The sequence below is a fragment of the Chiloscyllium plagiosum genome, unplaced genomic scaffold (assembly GCF_037043375.1).
Source record: "Chiloscyllium plagiosum isolate Xiang-an unplaced genomic scaffold, Cpla_swu_hap1 HiC_scaffold_27, whole genome shotgun sequence".
Classification (NCBI taxonomy): Eukaryota; Metazoa; Chordata; class Chondrichthyes; order Orectolobiformes; family Hemiscylliidae; genus Chiloscyllium; species Chiloscyllium plagiosum.
The window spans coordinates 52,705,334-52,725,538 of NW_028270165.1; the positions used below are offsets into that span (position 1 = coordinate 52,705,334).

The 20,205-nt window shown below is 45.5% G+C and overlaps 1 protein-coding gene and 1 non-coding gene across 2 annotated transcripts in view; one reads left to right on the forward strand and one right to left on the reverse strand.

The window, feature by feature from the left end:
* Positions 1 to 394: 394 nt before the first annotated feature.
* Positions 395 to 466, forward strand: trnaw-cca (transfer RNA tryptophan (anticodon CCA)). The gene has a single exon. It is a non-coding gene; the product is annotated as a tRNA-Trp (tRNA).
* A 7,605-nt stretch (positions 467 to 8,071) lies between these two features.
* Positions 8,072 to 20,205, reverse strand: part of LOC148144064 (uncharacterized) — a 186,034-nt gene continuing 173,900 nt past the window's right edge. Inside the window, exon 4 of the mRNA XM_087975298.1 lies at positions 8,072 to 8,126. Within this exon, the coding sequence (XP_087831424.1) occupies positions 8,072 to 8,126 (55 nt within the window). The remainder of the gene's footprint in view (positions 8,127 to 20,205) is intronic.

The following is a 20,205-nucleotide window of genomic DNA, read 5'->3' on the forward strand; positions in this document are numbered from 1 at the left end:
GAACAGTCTCCATTCACCCTCCCACGTAGATCGTTATCAAATCCCTTTCCTGTCCACAGTTCTTCCCTCGCTTTGGGCTCTGTCCTGATCTATCATTTACTGCATCCGCCTTCCTCCCACAATGTCTTCTGCATATAAACCAACGTTTTCCCAATCACCATCAGTTCTGTGGAAGGGTCATCGGCAACTCCTGTTTTTTGTTTCAGATATGCAGCATCCGCAGTTCTTTCACCTTTTTATTGAGGTAGAGTTGGAAATTACTTCAAGAGACAGAAGGAGAGGGGGCAGAGACAGAACACACATGAACTGTTGATCTCCGTTGTTACTCATAACGTAAAATCATTGCAGTACGATCACTTCCCTTAAGCATGAAGAGAGGTCACGGGCAATCCGTGAGCTTGTGGCGCAACGGTAGTGCGTCTGACTCCAGATCAGACGGTTGCGTGTTCGAATCACGTCAGGCTCACTGACGTCAACTTCTTACATTTCAAATCAAGAAAGGAGAACGTTCACTCTCGATATCTGTTGAGCCAAATCTTCTTTACGGAAATTTTCGCTAACACGTGAAACTTTGCTGTCTGTTTGATTTGTGAACATTGTGTCAGGGAGGTGGTGTGCCCATTGTCTGGGTAAATGCTCAGCTCCCACAGTTCATCACGGGATTTAAACATAGCCGTCTCCCTCTGGGCAGCCGCTTCGTTTAGTTGGTTACAGCGAGGTGTGAATTAACATAATCCGATATTTTTACAACATAATCCAGAGACTCCCAGCTTTATGTTTCAATCTATCAGGAGAGTGATAGCGAGTTCAGATAGAAATGTTTCCCACCAACAGCAAATCCTTTCCTCTCACTGGCCACAGTTAAAATTATCTTTATTCAACAGGAGAAGCGGAACTCTAGTCTGACGGCCTCTCTCCACATTAACGGTGAGCCTGAATTTTATAAACGGTGTCAGTAAAATCCAGTGGCGGACACGGATTTGGTTCAATCGATTTTTTTGCCAAGCGTAATTCACAGAGAGTATGCTGCTGTGTGAAACAGCGTGGGGAATTACTGCAGGGCCTCCTGCGCATGGGACAGACCGCAACTGATGTGTTTCACCTTCACCAGTTTATTCCTATCTCGGAGAAGAGAGGTTTGATGATTCGGATCATAGCAGCCAGACAGAGGACAGGAGAAGAGCACTCAGCCCTTCACAAGCTTGTCACCACAGCTGGGTCATCGTGGCCCGTGTATCAGTATGGGATATTAATCTGCATCTACTGACTGGAAGCACAGCAAATTGGAGTGCTGGTGGGACTGTCACACAGGAGAAAACGGCTTCGATTTATCAACTGGAGTGGCTCCCAATGCGCAACTCCGCTCACCTCAACTGAATAACTGTAAACAAATTACTCCGTGATTCAAAGAAATACTCGGTTTTGAATCTGCATTGTGTCATGTACCTTCGAGAATGATGTCAAAACACCTTCATTGCTGTGATGGAGTATCCTGTTGGGCAGAATATATCCGTGGTCAAATTTCCTACGTTCTGTTGGTCCAACTCCGATTTCACTCAGAATCACGAAATGTGGGACAGCGCAGACTGAGGCTACGTGGCCCACCTTAGCTCTGCTGGTTCAACACAATATGTAAATAAGTATCTCATTCTGTCGCCTTCTCCCTGTTAAATCTGCACATTGTTATATTGAACATGCCCCACCGAATTCCCGTTTGTGTCCATTGAATCTACCTCTTTGTCACTGTCAGACAGCGACTTATTGACCCCACTCCCTGTGCGAAAACGTTCTTCCTAATGTCACTTTTACTTATTTTCCTGATGACTTTAAATCTCTGCCAAATCGTTCTCCATCTTTTCAGGCCTGGAAGCATTTTCACTGCATTATTTCCTCTGTCTAAAACCCTCATGACGTGGAAAACTTCAATCAGACCAGCTTTCAGCCCTCTGTTCTCCAAAGAGAGCTGCCCCAAATTTTCCAATCTCCCTTCATTGCTGACATTCCTCAGGACGGTACCATTCACGTTAACCTGTTCAGCGCTGCCTGCAATCACTTCACTTCCCCGCTTCCTGAAGTGTCACCTTCAGAATTGAGCGTAATACAGGTGGAGGATTCATTCAGACTCGGATTGCGCGGGCGAAAAATCTGCAATACTTGTTCTCACTTAGAACAAGTGTTTCCCTTCGCCGTGTTCACTGCAATGGCAGTTCTGCGCCGTCCCTAATTCAGGCAGTCCGATCTTATTTAACAAAGCGGCTTTTTGAGAAAATTCATCGGCCATTTTTGCATATGCTCGAAGACCCAAAGCTAGAATCATACCCCAGACTAACGAGCCACCAGCCATGGGTGCAGCCACCTCCGGAAGCAGGTGAGACCTGCTCAGTACGAAATACATTGTACATTACTCCCAGAATTGCAAGTAGGGAAGTGATTCAAGAACATCTGCTTCTCAATCAGTCTCCCTGCTCCCAAGACGCTGCTGTTTGTCCCGTCCCCAGGGACCGGGTTGTATCCACTGGTGGATAATTGAACCATTTCGTTTCTACTTGCAAGCTGTGCTGGTGGAAGGCAGAGCCCATTCACTCTTCTGCTCTCTCGCACTATTACGTGAGGCAGGATAAGTCAGTTACAGTCATGCGTAGGAAATGGGCAACTTTGAACTTGTTCCAAAAGTCTTGTTAACGGAGAGATAGAAAGATGCTGTGCTGCCGGGACAGAGAGAAATGGACACTGGAGACTCTTCCCTCAGGTAAATTGATATGAGTGCATTTTTGTGCAGCCTCCTTGGTGTTCAGAATATGTCTTGACACAGCAATCCTGCAGAAAGTCTTTTATTACACAGCTGTTGGTTTCTTTACTGCAGGAAATGGACTAAAACAGCAAGTCATGTGTTTCAACTTCACCGGTTCATTGCCACCCGAGAGAAGAGGTTTCAAACGAGATCAGTACACACCGACAGAGAACAGGACAAGACAACTCAGAGCTCCACAAGGGTGCCAGCGCAACTGTGTAAATTTGACTTGTGTATCGATGCGATATGTTGAGATCAGATACCCGAAGTTTTGGGAAGCAAATGACATGGCAATGAACAGAACAGAGCGCCGTTATCGACATTTAGACACTCAGGAAGTCGTTTGAAAAGCAAGATGCTGAACGAAGTACCATCGCAAAGGAAAGTCGCTCAAGGAGATACTGAACAAGAAGAGAGGAGGGTTTTGATTCATCAATCTCTGGGTTAGGGCGCCAGCACGCTCCCGCTGCGCCACGCAGCTCCAACGCACTGCGGTGCTTCCCACGGGTCCCTTCAGCCTTTCGTCTGGCGCGTGGCATGCACGTTCGAGACTGATGTCAAAGATCTCCACTGCTGTCGTCTTATAGGCTGTTGCGCAGTCGTATGGAAGCTGTGTAAATATAAACTCTTTCTAACTTCCCACATTCTGTCGGTCGAACTGTGATTTCACTCTGAATCATGTGCCATAGCGCAGACAGACGCCATGCGGCCCAGCTTCGCTCTGCTGGGTCGACACAGTAAGTAAACGTGGGTCACTATTCGTATCATTCTCTTGCCTTCTCCATGTAATTCTGCACATTGTTACTTTAAACATGACCACCGAAATCCCGTTTGCGTCTAATGAATCTGCCTCTTTGTCAGTGTCAGTTAGGGATTTACTGACCCCAACCACTCACTGTACGAAAGCGTGCTTCCTAATGTCACTTTTGGTTCTTTTCCTCATGACTTTAAACCTCTGCCGAATCGTTGCCGATCCTTTCAGGCGTGGGAGCATTTTGACTACATTACTTTCTCTGTCTAGACTTCACATGACTTGGAAAGCTTCAATCGGGCCAGATTTCAAACTTCTGTTCTCCGACGAGAGCTGTCCTAAATTTCCAATCGACCCTCATCGCTGACATCCCTCAAACACCGCACCACTCACGTCAACCTATTCAACGCTATATCCAATCATTTCACTTCGCTGCTTTCTGTCCCATTGGTCCTCCAGGGAGCCCAACCTCGTTTAACGAAGGTGCTTTTTGAGAAAATTAAATAGGTACTTTTACACAAGTCATGAAACGCGGGCTCGTCCGGGATTTGAAACCGGGAACTCTCGCAAATCTGCGTCGACGAAGACCCAAAGCGAGAATCATACCCCTAGACCAACGAGCCACACCGCAGGCACGCCTGCGCCCCCGCTCTACCTCTTGAACCAGCTGAGTCTTGCTCAGAGTGAAGTATAGTTGACATTGAACAGGCTGGGCTGTTTTCTCTGGAACGTCGGAGGCTGAAGGGTGACTTTATGGAGGTTTACAAAATTATGAGGGGCATGGATAGGATAAATAGGCAAAGTCTTTTCCCTGGGGTCGGAGAGTCAAGAACTAGAGGGCATAGATTTAGGGTGAGAGGGGAAAGATATAAAAGAGACCTAAGGGGCAACGTTTTCACGCAGAGGGTGGTGCGTGTATGGAATGAGCTGCCAGAGAAAGTGGCGGAGGCTGGTACAATTGCAACATTTAAGAGGGGTTTGGATGGATATATGAATAGGAAGGGTTTGGAGTGATATGGGCCGGGTGCTGGCAGGTGGGACTAGATTGGGGTGGGATATCTGGTCGGCATGGACGGGTTGGACCGAAGGGTCTGTTTCCATGCTGTACATCTCTATGACTCTATGAAGAGCTGCTTCTCATTCTGTCTCTCAGCTGCCGATTGCCCGTCCCGAGGAACCGGGCCCTCTCTAATGGCAGAAAATTAAACCGTTTTCTTTCTCAACTTTTCTCTGACACCGGAGTGACCAGTGACAAGCATTGCCCTCCTCAACATAGGGTACAGAGAACAGGAGAGGACCCCGCAGACCTCCACGAGTGTGTCATCTCAACTGTGCACATTGGGCCAGTGGATCAATGTGAAATATTTACGTCGAGGTTTTTTGGGAAGCAGATGAGAAGGCGAGGTGCACAACAGTGCGCCGTGATACGGGAAAGCTGCTAAAGACGACGTTGAATGAATAGGAGAGAATGGTTTCTCTTTTGGGTTATGGTCCCAACACGCACACGTTGTGCCATTCTCCCGCATTGCTGGGCAGTTTTTCCAGAGAAGTATTCAGCTTTTCATCTGGCGTGTGGTAGGCACGTTTGAGAATGACGTCAAACGATCTTCACTGCTGTCGTGGCATATGCTGTTGTACAGACATATCGTCGATGTGCAAAAATAAACTGTGTCTAAATTCCCACATTCTGTTTTTCGAACTGTGATTTCGCTCTGAATCACTAATTATCAAAACTCGCAATATTCAAACTTTAACAAAGTGCTCATAGAAATGATTAGTGAACACCTGGAAGAAATTCTTCCAAACTTACCTGGGGAATTTCGCTTTGAGGGGTCTTGAACTTTAAGTGGAAGGAAGGGAAGGTTGCCTCGAGGCTGTTTCATGTGGAGATGTGTTCTCCATGTAAACTGGTCGTAGTTGACCATCCCAGTGCTTCCCGATGCAGTGCTGCCTGACCCCCAGGGAGGTTTACTTGTAGCAACTGGAGTGAATCCAGAGAGGGAGCAGTTTCTGCAAAGGTGCTCAAATACTTTCTATCTCTCTTTTAGGTATTTTCCTTGTGTATACCCTCAGTTTGGCACGTATGCAGTTTGCACCCTGGAGAATGATTGCTTTTTTGCTCATGTTCACAATTAAAAGTGTCGTTTCTCATGGAACTGAGCCGCATTGAAAGGATTGGCATATTGATATATATATATATATATATATATATATATATATATATATATATATGTACACGTATTTAGGTTTAGATTAGATTAGATTAGATTTGAATGAAGTTTTCCTCTAAACACACCTAAGCCTATCTGGCTGCATGAGGGATTTCAGGTTTCTGTGTGCTGGGTATTATGTGAGGCATCTGGCAAACTACAGAAACTGCCACCTATGTTATGTTCATTAACTGTACTGACAGTGATCACTTATTTTGTGATTTTTTTTTTTGCAGGAAGACGTGCCGAAAGAAATCTGAAAAGAAATGATACATCAACTTCTGACAGAGCCACTTGATTCATTGGGACTTGAATATCAGCAGCCATTCCAATCAAGAAGGCATGATTGCTTTTGTTTGCTTGAAAGATTTTGGACACTGGTGCGGCAGGAAGAATACTGAGACACCGAGTGAGGGAGATTCAGTGCGCTGACTGTGAAAAGTGCTTCACACCATTTACTCAGCTTGGGGGAATCAAAATCTCACCCCTCACGGTGGGGATAGACTATGTCCCCGTTCTGATTGAAATTTCAAACCCAGACCAACACAAGGAAAGCTCTCCCAATGGGGAAACTGTGGAAATGTGGGGACTGAGGGAAAGGATTCCCTTCCCCATCCCTGCTGGAAACCCACAGACGTATTCACAGCGGGGAGAGGCCATTCGCCTGCTCGGTGTGCAGGAAGGGCTTCAGTCGGATCAGCCATCTGGAGACGCACGAGAGGGTCCACAAGTGAGAGAAGCCATTCACGTGCCCCATGTACAGGAGGGGGTTCACTCAGTCAGCTGCACTGCTGACCCACCAGTGGGTCCACACCGGAGAGAGGCCGTTCACCTGCTGTCAGTGCCGGAAGGGCTTCATTTGCTCCTCCCACCTGGGGAGGCACCAGCGCGTTCACGTGCCATCGCAGGGGGATGGAAGGAGCGATGGCCAAACGCCGCTAATAACCCAGCTCTGGGGACTCTCAGGTCCGAATCCCGTCGCGGCAGATGGCAGAATTGGGATTCGGTAAGTAATCTGAACTTCAGAATCTCAGGATGAAACCATTTTCAGAGGGCAAAAACCCATCTGATTCTCTCATGTCCTTTTCAGTGATGGAAACTGCTGTTGCGGGAAAGGATTCACTCAGTCGTCCCAGCTGTATGCTTTACCCGGCTGTACGAAGGATCCAGTTACAAAGGGACAACTCAACTGACCAATAATAAAGAAAGTGTGGTGGGGGGAGTGGGGGTGAGTGTGTGCACTTTGAGCTTGAGGTGCTTTTCTTTTTCAAAGAAAAGCTACTTTTTATACGCCTTGTGATGTGGTGATCTGAAGCTGTAACAAAGTTGGGTCGCAGTAAAGGTTACCTGAACTTACCGCCAGGCTTAAACTCTCATTGAAAGCTGTGAGATCCAACAGCTTCTCATTTCTTTCAGCCACCAGCACCGAGTTTCCAATGTCGTGTCTCAGAAGGAGCAGTGAATGAGTAGCTAGTATTGTTCGAAATTGTAAATTTTTCAGGACTGCAGGTTTATTGTTTCATTGGCATTGCAAAGTTTACTGGCAACAGTGGGAGGTGTGGGCTGTATTCACTGGAAACAAAGTTTTAAAATGACACAAACACCAGGGTATAATCCAACAGGCTTATTTGGAAGCACGAGGTTTTGGAGCGCTGTTCCTTCATCAGGTAGCTGTTGAGTAGGATGGTAAGACACAGAATGTATAGCAAAAGATTATAGTGTCATGCAACATAAATGATATATTGAAGAAACCTGTTAAGTCTTTCATCTTTTAAAATGGGTTGCAGATTTCGGTTCATTAATCTGTAAATGCCAGAACTTCTTTTTAGTCATATTCTCCAGGTAACTTAATGTTTTATAAAGGGAGGTGACACCTCAGGTCAGACAACGCATGAGAGCTGTGAGGTTAGAGTCTTTCTGTATCCCAGTCTTGAGTCAGACTGGTTCTATTTCAAAATATATAATCCTGCAAATGCAATTCACCCCAAAGACTTCTATGTGCGAGTGCATGCATGAGACAGAGCGTCTGTGTGCGTGTGTGTGCATGCTGGGTAAAGTGTGCGTGTGATGGAGTATAATTGTGTGAGAAGGTGTGTGCATGGATGTGAGTGTGAGGGGTGTATCAATGTGTGTCTGAGAGAGAGCCTGTCTATCAGAGAGGGTATGCACGACCGTGTGAGTACTTGAGAGTGTGTGTGTGTGTGTGTGTGTGTGTGAGTGAGTGAGTGAGCTAGAGAGAGAGAGAGAGAGAGAGAGAGAGAGAGTTTGTGTGTGTATTGTGTAGCTGGGTCTCCTGCAGTGAGACATGAATCCAAGGTCTCAGCTGAGGTCATTCTCTTGTGTTCCAAACTTGTTATCAGCCTCTGCTCGGCCACTAGAAACGATTAAGCAGTTAAGCAGTTTCACAACACACACTGGAGAGGGCAAGGTGAAGGGCTTATGTCTGAAACGTTGATTCTCCTGCTCCTTGGATGCTGCCTGACCTGCTGTGCTTTTTCAACACCACACTCTCGACTCTGATCTCCAGCATCTGCAGTTCTCACTTTTTCCTCATGGGCGAGGTGGGACTTGTCTTTTATTCACTCATTCACTCCTACAGCCTGTCCTTGGTTGTGGCCTAACTGTGCATATATCAATGCAAGTTTCAGAAAGGTTTCTAAGCTTGTTGTTTTTTTAAAAAAGAACATTCTTCCAGACTTTAACAACGTTTCTGAATATACGATTTTAGCTATTCTCAATTTTAAAAATCAGTTATTTCTCGCACACCCTGTTTCCCAGGTAGAATCGTCACCACCCATTCTCTCTCTCTCCTTAAAAGGGCTTGATACAGCGATCAAAGAGGGCTGCGGCACCATAAACGAGGGGGAGGGGCGCTGGTGGGGTGGAGAAGGGAGAGAAATGGAGAGGGGGACAGAAGTTGGGGGGTAGAGAAGGACTGGTGTTCAGAGGGTTATGGGGAGAGAATGGAGGTGCAGTGTGAGGAGGGAGAATGGGCAGGGGGCAATGGGTGGGGAGAAAATGGACGGGGGGGGTCAATGTGTGAAGAGAGAGACAGCACAATCCTACCTTCCCTAGAACTGGTATCAGTGTCCCACGAACGAACCCACTCCTCCCACAGCAGACTTGGGGCAATCATTTCTCAATATACGCGTGGCTAAGGCAGTAGAATCATATCATCCCTACAGGCCATTCACACCGACCTTCCCAGCAGCATCCCATGCAGACCCACTCGATTATGCTGCAGCTCTGCAATTCCACATAGTTATTTCCTGACGAAGGGTTTTGCCGGAAACGTCGATTCTCCTACTCCTCGCACGCTGCCTGACCTGCTGTGCTTTTCCAGCACACACTCTCGACCCTAATCTCCAGCATCTGCAGTCGTCACTTTCGCCCTGTTGGGGGTGAATGTTCTTTGCCGAGTCTTTTGAATCTCTTCAAATCTTTCCTCCTCACCCTAAACGTGTACCCTCTAGTTTTGGAATACCTCTACCCTGGGGTAAAGGCAGGAACGTTGAGCAGCCAGACAAAATGCAAAAGGAATAAAACGTCGAGGCACAGGGGAAAAAAACATTTCGGCAAAAAAAAATGGCGTTGGCATTTTTCTCTCGTATTCGCATTTGGAGACTTAAAATTTGTCATGATCTGGAGGTGCCGGTGTTGGACTGGGGTGTACAAAGTTAAAAATCACACAACACCAGGTTACAGTCCAATCGGCTTGTTTAGAAACACTTAGCTTTCGGAGCGTGGCTCCTTCATCAGGCGGTTGTGGAGTGTAAGATCAGAAGATCATAAATTCTGTGTTACCATGTTATATTCCACAACCACCTGATGAAGGACCAGCGCTCCAAAAACCCGTGCTTCCAAATAAGCCTGTTGGACTAGAACCAGGTGTTTTGTGATTTTTAACTCTAAAATTTGTCAGTAACACCAGCATCGTGACAGAGCATACTGAGCATGCTCCGCGGTGTCAGTAAGCACTGCGCATGTCTGCCAGTGTCAGCACTGTATTGCGCATACTCCTGGGTGTCCGCAGAAAAGGCGCACGAGCTCCTTTCCATGGACCAATGGAGAACCTTGGAGGACCCGAAGGAGTCTGGTCCTCCTGCCAATCAAAGTCGGCCGTTGTCGAAATGCGGACGTTGGACCGTGAGCTCTGAAGCCGCTGATCTTTTGTCACTGAATGAAGATTAAACCTCACCCCAGACTATAAATTCCTTCCTCTGTCTAAAATTTGTGAGTATAATAGTGTTTTTGTCAACACGTTTTTCATTTTCTTTTCATTCTGGGGTTCAATTATTGATTTGTAGCAAATGAAAGAGTGAATCGAGGGAGGGGACAGACTCTGGAAAAGTTGATCCAGGTCTGTGTCTCACTTTTCAAACGCAGTGCCACAATGTAAAGGTATAGCCTTTGATGTACGTAAAAAAAAGCAGAAAGGAGGTGCATTGTTTATGTAGTGATATGTTGAGATGTGGCGAAAGTGAGATGCTGGAGATCAGAGTTGAAAAGTGTGGCGCTGGCAAACCACAGCAGGTAAGGCAGCAACTGAGGAGGAGAGTCGACGTTTCGGGCATGAGCTCTTCATCAGGAAAGATGTGTGGATGGACAAAGGGGCCTCAGCGTCCTTCGAAACCAGTTACTGCCAGTTGTCAGACAGGTGCAGCAAGCAATGAGCAAAGCAAGTGATATATTAGCAAGAGGAATTGAGTTCAGAAGTGTGGATGTCTTTCAGCAGTTAGGCCGGTCATTTAATGTATTCAAGGCTGAGTTCATTTGACTTTGATGAACAAAGAAGTGGATGGTTTTGGGGGAAGGCAAGAAAATGGTTTTAAGACCAGTATAGAACAGTTACAGAGTCATACAGCACAGAAACAGACCCTTCAGTCCAACTCGTCCATGCTGACTATATTCACAAACTAAACTAGTCCCACCTTCCAATGTTTGGCCCATATCCTTCTGAAACTTTTCTATTTGTGCACTTATTCAAATTTATTTTAAATGTTGTTACTGTACCTGCATTCACTACTTCCTCAGGACATTCATTTGACACACACTCCACGCTCTTAAACGAAAAATGTGCTCCTCATGTCTTTTTAAAAATTTTCTCCTCTCACCTTAAAAAGATTGCTCCCTATTCTTGAAACAACAGCTGATATTGACCTCATCTATGCCCCCTTTATAAACCTCAATAAGGTCACCTCTCAACCGCCTATGTTCCAGTGAAAAAGTTCCAGCCTATTCACCTAGATGTAAGTCGTTCCATATTCAGTTATGATCTGTTCAATGCTTGTGCAGGCTCGAAAGACCAAATAGCCAACTCCTGCTCCCAATTCTCTCACTGTGGCCAGGACAGCAAGAGACCATAAGACATAGGAGCAGAAATTAGGCCATTCAGCCCATCAGGTCTGTTCATATCATTCAATCGTGGCTAATAGTTTTCTCAACCCCATTCTCCCGTGCTCTCCTTGGAACTCTCCATTCCCATGATACTCAGGAACCTATCTACCTCAGTCTTAAATATCCTCAGTGACCTGGCCTCTACAACCTTCTGTAGAAATGAATTCCATAGATTCACCACTCTTTCACTGAAGAAGTATCTCCTTATCTGCGTTCTAAAACGCCTTCCCTTTACTCGAAGCTTGTGCCCTCGGGTCCTAGTCTCTCCTACCAATGGAAACATCCTCTGAAAGTCTACTCTGTCCAGGCCATTCAGTATTCTGTATGTTTCCATTAGATCCCCCTGAGTGTGGGCCTGTTAATCAGCATGAAACAGACCCTTCAGATTGAGGTACAGCAGGGATTAGGTTCAGCAATGAGAGAATGGAGGGAGAGTATGTGGGACAGAGATTTTCAGCTTCCAGGGAATAAGAGAGGAAAGAGAGTTTAGCATAAATTAGAATTGATTGGATGGGCCAAGGAGTAGCAGATGGGGTTCAATTCAGAGAAATGTGAGATGTTGCATTTTGGTCCAGCAATCCAGGCAGGACTGACACAGTTAAGGGGAGTGTCGCAGAACAAAGAGACCTTGGAGTGCAGGTTCATAGTTCCTTGAAAGTGGAGTCTTACATAGACAGTATAGTGAACAAGGTGTTTGGTATGCTTTCCTTTATTGGCCAGAGCATTTAGTATAGGAGCTGAAAGATCATTTTGCGGCTGTACAGGACATTGCTTAGGCCATTTTTGGAATACTGCATTCAATTCTGGTCTCTCTGATGTAGGAAAGATGTTATGAAACTTTGAGAGGGATCAGAAAATATTTAGAAGGCTGTTGCCAGATTTGGAGGGTTTGAGCTGCAGGAAGGGGCTGAACAGGCCAGGGAGATATTTTCTTTGGAGCATCAGAGGCTGAGTGGTAACCTTTAAAGAAGTTTATAAGGGGAATGGATAGGGTGAATACCCAAGGTCTTTTCTCCATGGTAGGGGAGTCCAGAACGAAAGGGGCAGAAGTTTAAGGTGAGTAGGGAAAGGGACCTGAGGGGCAACATATTTTCAGACAAGGTGGAACGTGCATGAAATGAACTGCCAGAGGAAGTGGGGAGGCTGATACAATGACAACATTTAAAAGCCACTGGATGGGTACTTGAACAGGAAGGATTTAGAGGGATGAGTCAAATGCTGGCAAATGGGACTAGATTAGTTTGTGATATATAGTTGGCACGGATGAGTTGGGCCAAAGGGTCTGTTTCTGTGCTGCATGACTTTAATCATCTTCAGTGAAAGCAGAAGTGTTGTTGTGAAGACCGGACTTCCAAAGCAGCTTTCAAAAATGTTTTGCCCTTACTCAGAGCTGAAGAAGTTACAATGAAATCTTTCATTTGTGAGACAGAAACTGAGTGAGTACATCTGGGATTTGGTGGAAAGTGGGAATTCATTGCACTGTGGGGATGAAACCCTACCCTATCCAGTCATTTCTGCTGGTAGATGAGACTCGGCCCTAAGATTAGGGGAAGTAGATTTAGGACAGAGATGAGGAGGAACTGCTTTTCCTGGAGAGTAGTGAAACTATGGAAGTCTCTGCCCAAGGAAGCAGAGAAAGCAGCTTCGTTAAGTACATTCAAGACACAATTAGATGGGTTTCTGCATAATTGGGGAATTAAGGATAGTTGGGACACTGCAGGGAGGAGGAGCTGAGTTGATGGATAGATCAGCCATAATCTTAATGCATTGCAGAGCAGGCAGGATGGGCCAAATGGCTGACTCCTGCTTCTATTACAATGAACCTATAACCCTGCATTTCCCATGGCTAACCCAACTAACCTGCACATCCCTGAACACTATGGGCAATTTAGCCTGGCCAATCCAAATCAAGGCTGGTGAACAATGTCGTGATGTGGAAATGAACATCAGAGAATGATAGAAAGGGACAAGGAGAGTAAATATACCAGCAATCAAAACTAGATTCAGAACATCACAAAAACTGAAACTAAAAACTGAATGTGAGCTGCATTGTAACAGAAGTGAATGAATTGACTGAACACATTGAAGAGAATAATTATGATCTGAGACTCCTTACAGGGACATGGCTTCATGATGGCAAGGACTGGATCCTGAATATCGAGGGGGTAGTCAAATGGGAAGCTCAGTAAAGGGAGAGGGTTGGTGCTGCTCATCAAAGCACTGATCACAGGGTAGTCTACTGTCAGCTTGGATTTCAGGTCCGGATTTCTCTGTCCTCTGTTGATCTCCCTGTTCCCACAGATGTTGGTCTGTTCTCAGCTCTGCTGGATTTCTGCTGAAGCTTTAACGCCCCCTTTTACACGTTCGGGGAAAATAAAACATTTAGTCAATTGAGACCCAATCCATAATCTCCCAGACTGTCAACTAGTCCAAGTAAATCTGAAGTAGGGGTCTCCCTGGATTCTGATAGTGCTCTACCTGAGGAATTCTCGATCACTTACATATAACTATTAGTACCCAGCTATGATTTACAACAATACTTGCACCAACAAAAATAAAGCATCTGTTATCAAATAGACATATGGATATGCAGCATGGAAACAGGGTTTCTCTATTACACACATAGAACCACACTCTCCATGGGGATGAATTTGAATTTGCAGCATTACATTTGCAGATACATTGTATTTTGCTCAAAAATTCTAAATTGGAGGAAGGACAAATTTGACGGTGTTAGGCAAGAACTTTCAAAAGCTGATTGTGCGCCAATGTTTGCAGGTAAACGGACGGCTGGAAAATGGGAAGCCTTCAGAACTGTGATAACTAGAGTCCAGAGAAAATATATTCTTGTTAGGGTGAAAGGAAAGGCTGGTAGGTATAGGGAATGCTGGATGAGTGGAGAAATTGAAGATTTGGTTCAGAAAATGAAGGAAGCATATGTCAGGTATAGACAGGACAGATTGAGTGAAGCCTTACAGTATAAAGGGAGTAGGAGTATACTTAAGAGAGAAATCAGGAGGGGAAAACAGGGGACATGAGATAGCGTTGGCAACTAGAGTTAAGGAGAATCCAAAGGATTTTTACAAATACATTAAGGACAAAAGAATAAGTAGGGAGAGAATAGGGCCCCTCAAAGATCAGTAAGGTGGCCTTTATGTGGAACTGCTGGAGGTGGGGGAGATACTAAACGGGTATTTTGCATCAGAGTTTACTGTGGAAAAGGACATGGAAGATAGATGGGAAATAGATGGTGACATCTTGAAAAATGTCCATATTACAGAGGAGCAAGTGCTGGATGCCTTGAAATGAATAAAAGTGTATAAATTCCGAGGACCTGATCAAGTGTAACCTAGAACTCTGTGGGAATCTAGAGAAGTGATTGCTGGGGCTCTTGCTGAGATATTTGTATCATTGATAGTCACAGGTGAGGTGTCGGAAGACTGGAGGTTGATTAACGTTGTGCCACTGTTAAAGAAAGGTGGTAAAGACAAGCCACGGAACTATAGACCAGTGAGCCAGACGTCGGTGTTGTTGGAGGGAATCCAACTGAGGGACAAGATATACATGTATTGGAAAGGCAAGGACTGATTAGGGATAGTCAACATGGCTTTACGTGTGGGGAAATCATGTCTCACAAACTTGAATGAGTTTTTTTGAAGAACTAACGAAGGGAACTGATGAGGGCAGAGAATACATGTGATCTATATGGACTTCAGTAAGGTGTTCGACAAGGTTCCCCATGGGAGACTGGTGAGCAAGGTTAGATCTCATGGAATACAGGGAGAACTTGCCATTTGGATACAGAACTGGCTCAAAGGTAGAAGGTGGTGGTGGAGGGTTGTTTTTTCAGACAGGAGGCCTGTGACCAGAAGAGTGCCACAAGGATCTGTGCTGGGTCCACTACTTTTCATCATTTATATAAATGATTTGGATGTGAGCATAAGAGGTATAGCTATAAGTTTGCTGATGACACTAAAATTGGAGGTGTAGTGGAAAGCGAAGAAGGTTACCTCAGATTACAATGAGATCTTGATCAGATGGGCCAATTGGCTGAGAAGTGGCAGATGGAGTTTAATTCAGATAAATGTGAGGTGCTGCATTTTGGGAAAGCAAATCTTAGCAGTACTTATACACTTAATGGTAAGGTCCTAGAGAGTGTTGCTAAACAAAGAGGTCTTGGAGTGCAGTTTCATAGCTCCTTGAAAGTGGAGTTGCAGGTAGTGAAGAATTGGATAGTGATTGGATAGTGAAGAAGGCATTTGGTCTGCTTTCCTTTAATAGTCAGAGTATTGAGTACAGGAATTGGGAGGTCATGTTGCGGCTGCACGGGACATTGGTTAGGCTACTGTTGGAATATTACATGCAATTCTGGTCTCCTTCCTATCAGAAAGATGTTGTGAAACTTGAAAAGGTTCAGAAAAGATTTACAAGGATGTTGCTAGGATAGGAGGATTTGAGCTATATAGTGAGGTTGAATAGGCAAGGGCTGTTTTCCCTGGACCGTCAGAGGCTAAGGGGTGATCTTGCAGAGATTTAATTAAATCATGAGGGGCATGGATAGGATAAATGGACAAAGTCTTTCCCCTGGGGTGGGGGAGTCCAGAACTAGAGGGCATAGGTTTAGGGTGAAAGAGACCTCAGAGGCAACTTCTTCACTCAGGGAGTGGTATGTGTATGGAATGAGCTGCCAGAGGAAGTGGTGGAGGCTAGTCTGGATGGGCATATGGATAGGAAGAGTTTGGAGGGATATAGGCAAGTTGCTGGCAGGTGGGACTTGATTGGGTTTGGATATCTGGTCGTCATGGATGAGTTGGACTGAAGGGTCTGTTTCCATGCTGTCCATCTATGACTGTATAACTCTAAATGCACAATGTGCTGCCAGTCAATACATGTAATATTTTGTAAATTCCACTTTGCAAATCGAAGCGGGCTGACTCAAGATTGGGATACAGACAGACTCTGACCTCATTCCTTTCATGCATTATCTGAGCTGAGATGTCACCTTTTCTTCTCAAACCTTAAGTTATCTCGAGAAGGAGCCTGACAGGAAGTTCTGGGACTTGCATATTATTGATACCTGCAACCCATTCTAAACGATGAAAGACTTAACAATCCAGGTTTGTTCACTATATAATTTCAGTGGCAGGAGACTATAATGTTTTTCCATAAATTCTGTGTCTTATGATCTTGTACTCCACAACCAACTGAATAAGACGCAGTACTCCGAAAGCCGGTGCTTCGAAATAACTTGTTGGACTATAACCTGGTATTGTGTTATATGTAACTTTGTCCAGGTTGGGGTGGATTCACCATGTTAAATGACCCATAGTGTTCTGATTTGGATGGGTTCAGGTGGATTGGCAGTGTTCAGTTAGCCATATCGTCGAGGGATGTGCAGGTTAGGGTGGATTGGCTGTGCTACTTTACCCATAGTGCCCAGGGATGTGCAGGTGAGCATGGATTGGCCGTGCTAACTTAACCTACACACCCCTGGGCACGATGGGTAAGATGGATTCACTGTGCTAAATTCACTCTTTCATTAAGAGAGTGGTGCGTGTAAGGAATGAGCTGCCAGAGGAAATGGTGGATGCTTGTACACTTATGACATTTGAAAGGTATCTGGATGGAAATATAAAATGGAAGGGTTGAGAGGGATATGGGCCAAATGCTGGCAAATGGGTCTAGATTAATTTAGAATATCTGGTTGGCATCGACGAGTTGGACTGTTTCCATGCTGTATATCTCTGACTCTGGCTTGCCACATCGGTATGTTCAATTTCTCCCTGGTGTTAATGCCTTTGATGTCTCACTTTGCTCTCTCCTTTCCAGGGATGTTAACCACTTCATGTCTGGTTGTTGCTCAAGAACTTGCATTGCAGGTTCACCCTGAACTGACACTATTTTTTCAGCTTCCCATAATCAGACGTGCTCACTCTCAACAGTGGAGTTATCCAAAATTCAGAGAGATGTCAGTCTTGACGTTTTTGCTGTTCTGCCCCTGTAAGATCCTGAATCAGCACCTTCAGGAGAATTAGTTAGAGCGGTGTGAGAACAGAAGGGGAGAGAGAGAGTGGGATGATGCTTTCAATTTTTAGTGTGGAATAACAAAAGAAAAGAATGTTCTACAGAAAGTAGAATTGCTTGTTCTGAATTTCTACCTTGCACTGACAGTCATGACTTTTGTAATCTCTTTTTACAAAGCATTTGATGATCTGAAGATGGAAGTTTCAAAATCAACAGATAAACGGCTGATGCCCGAAACATCAACTTTCCTGCTCCTCGGATGCTGCCAGACCTGTTGTACTTTTCCAGTGCCGCACTGTTCAACTCTGACTCTCCAGCTTCTGCAGTCCTCACTTCGACGTCATTGTCCGACAGTCACTCAATACATCAGGACTGCAACAGTTTTTGACTGTGATTCTGTGATAAGGAGCAAAGCCTTTTGGTTCCTGTTGGAGCACGTCTTCAGCATCAATGGGACTGGATGAGAGACCCTACTGTAGCAGCGCACTGATTGTGGAACCTGAAGCAGTTATATGGCCTGGAAAGAGGAATTCGCGGCAGGGAGGTGCTGTACATGCGTTTGTGTGCAGCTGAAGCTTCGGCCATGGAGAAACCCAATGGATCCCGCCCCGTGCAGAAACCGTGGAAGTGTGGCTCCTGCGGAAAAGGCTTCTGTGTCCCTTCTATCCTGGAGACTCATCAGCGCAGTCATACTGGGGAGAGGCCCTTCAGCTGCCCCGAATGCGGGAAGGCCTTCAGCAATTCCTCTGACCTGGTGAGGTACCAGCGGGTCCACACAGGGGAGAGGCCCTTCAGCTGCCCCGAGTGTGGGAAGGGCTATACCCAAGCCTCCACCCTGCTGGCCCACAGGCAGGGGCACACCGGAGAGAGGCCGTTCTTCTGCACTGAGTGTGGGAATGCCTTCAGCAATTCCTCCATCCTGCTGGCCCACTGGCAGGTGCACACTGGGGAGAGGCAGTCCACCTGCTCTCAGTGTGAGAAGGGCTTTACCCGCGCTTCCCATCTGCGGAGGCACCAGCGAGTTCATGTGCCATCGCAGGGGGATTAAAGGAGGGATAGCCAATTGACTTATTGACTGGACTATCAACCCAGTTCCGGGGACTGCCAGGTTTGAATCCTGCCGTGGCAGATGGTGGAATTGGATTTCGGGCAGAAATCTGGAGTTCAGAAACTCATGAAGAAATGATTGTTTGGGGGACATCACCCATCTGATTCACTCACATCCCTTTTTAGGGAAGGAAACTGCTGTTGTAGGGAAGGATTCACTCAGTTGTCCCAGCTGCATCCTTTACCCGGTCTGGCCTACACGTAACTCCAGACCCACAACAGCATGGTTGACTCTTCATTGCCCACCACTGCCACCGGTCATTGAGTGGGTAAACACTTACTTGTTTACAGGGTATGGGTTGAAATTGCTGAGTGAGGCAATACTTCCTACAGTTAAGGCTGTACCAAGGATCCAATTACAAACTGACAACTCGGTGGTAACCATAGTAAAGAAGGTAAGGTGGTGTGGGGTGGGGGTGCACGCTTTGACCTTGAGCTATTTAAAAAGCAGCTACTTTTTCTACACCTTTATGCTGGGGGGGATCTGAAGCTGTAACAACGTTGGGTCACAATAAAGGTTATCTGAACTTATCGCCGGGCTCAGTCTCTCATTGAAGGCTTTGAGCTCCAAGAGGTTTTTGGTTTAAAGTTGGTCATTTCATTTCAGCCTCCTGCACTAAGTTTCCAATGTCATGTATCAGCTGGAGCAGTGAATGAGTAGCTAGTATCGTTAGAAGTTGTAAATTTTTCAGAAGTGCAGGTACTGCACCGTTTCATCAGCATTGTATAGTTTACTGGCAGCAGCGGGAGATGTGGGCTGCGTTCACTGGAAACGGTGTGGAGGTGCCGGTGTTGGACTGGAGTAGATAAAGTTAAAAATCACACAACACCAGGTTATAATCCAACAGGTTTACTTGGAAGCACTAGCTTTCAGAGTGCTGCTCCTTCATCGGGTAGCTGTTGGCCGGGGAATAATACACCGATTGTATAGCAAAAGATCACAGTGTCATGTGACTGATAGGATATATTGAACAAACCTAGATTGTTGTTATGTCTTTCATCTTTTAGAATGAGTTGCAGGTTTTGATTCATTAATATGTAAATCCCAGAACATCTTTAAAGTCACGTTCTTGAGATGACTTAATGTTTTATCAAAAAAAGTGACATCTCAGCTCAGACAATGCATGAAAGATGTGAAATTCGAGTCTGTCAGTATTCCAATCTTGAATCAGACTGGTTCTATTTCCAAAGTAGGAATTTATAAAATATTGCATGGATTGACTGCCTGCAGATTGTGGGCTTTTTGAGCAAAATTGAAAGTATCTGCAAATATAATTCTGCCAATACAAATTCACTCCATAGAGTTTTGTGTGTGTGTGTGTGTGTGTATGTATATGTGAGTTTGTGTTTGAGTGCGTGCATAAGAGTGAAGTGTGAGTGTGATGGAGTTTAAGCCTGTGAGTGTGTTGTGGGGTGTATGTGTGTGTGCGCCTATGAGAGAGGTATGAATAAATGTGAGAGGTTGCATTTTGCTAAACAAGGAAGGGCTGGACATAGTGAGTTTTGAGAAGATTTGTAGCTCAGGTTGAGGTTTTGGATGTAGGTTTGCTTGTTGAGCTGCAAGATTCATTTCCAGACGTTTCGTTACCTACTGGGTAACGTCTTCAGTGGGCTTCAAGCGAAGAATTTTCAGCTTTGCTATGTATCGTTAATGGTAGGTCCCTGGGTTGTGTTGTAGAACAGAGACACTTTGGCGGTGGTGGCGGGGGGAGGGGGGTGGAGTTAGGGGGTTCAGGTATCTAGTTCTTTGAAAGTTGCATCACTGGTAGACAGGTGGTAAAGAAGGCATTTCGCACCATTGCCTTCACTGTCCACCCCATTGAGTACAGAAGTTGGGACATCACATTGAGGATGCACAGGATGTTGGTGAGGCCACTTTCTGGGTACTGAGTACAGTTTTGGTGGCTCTGTGATAGGAAAAATAC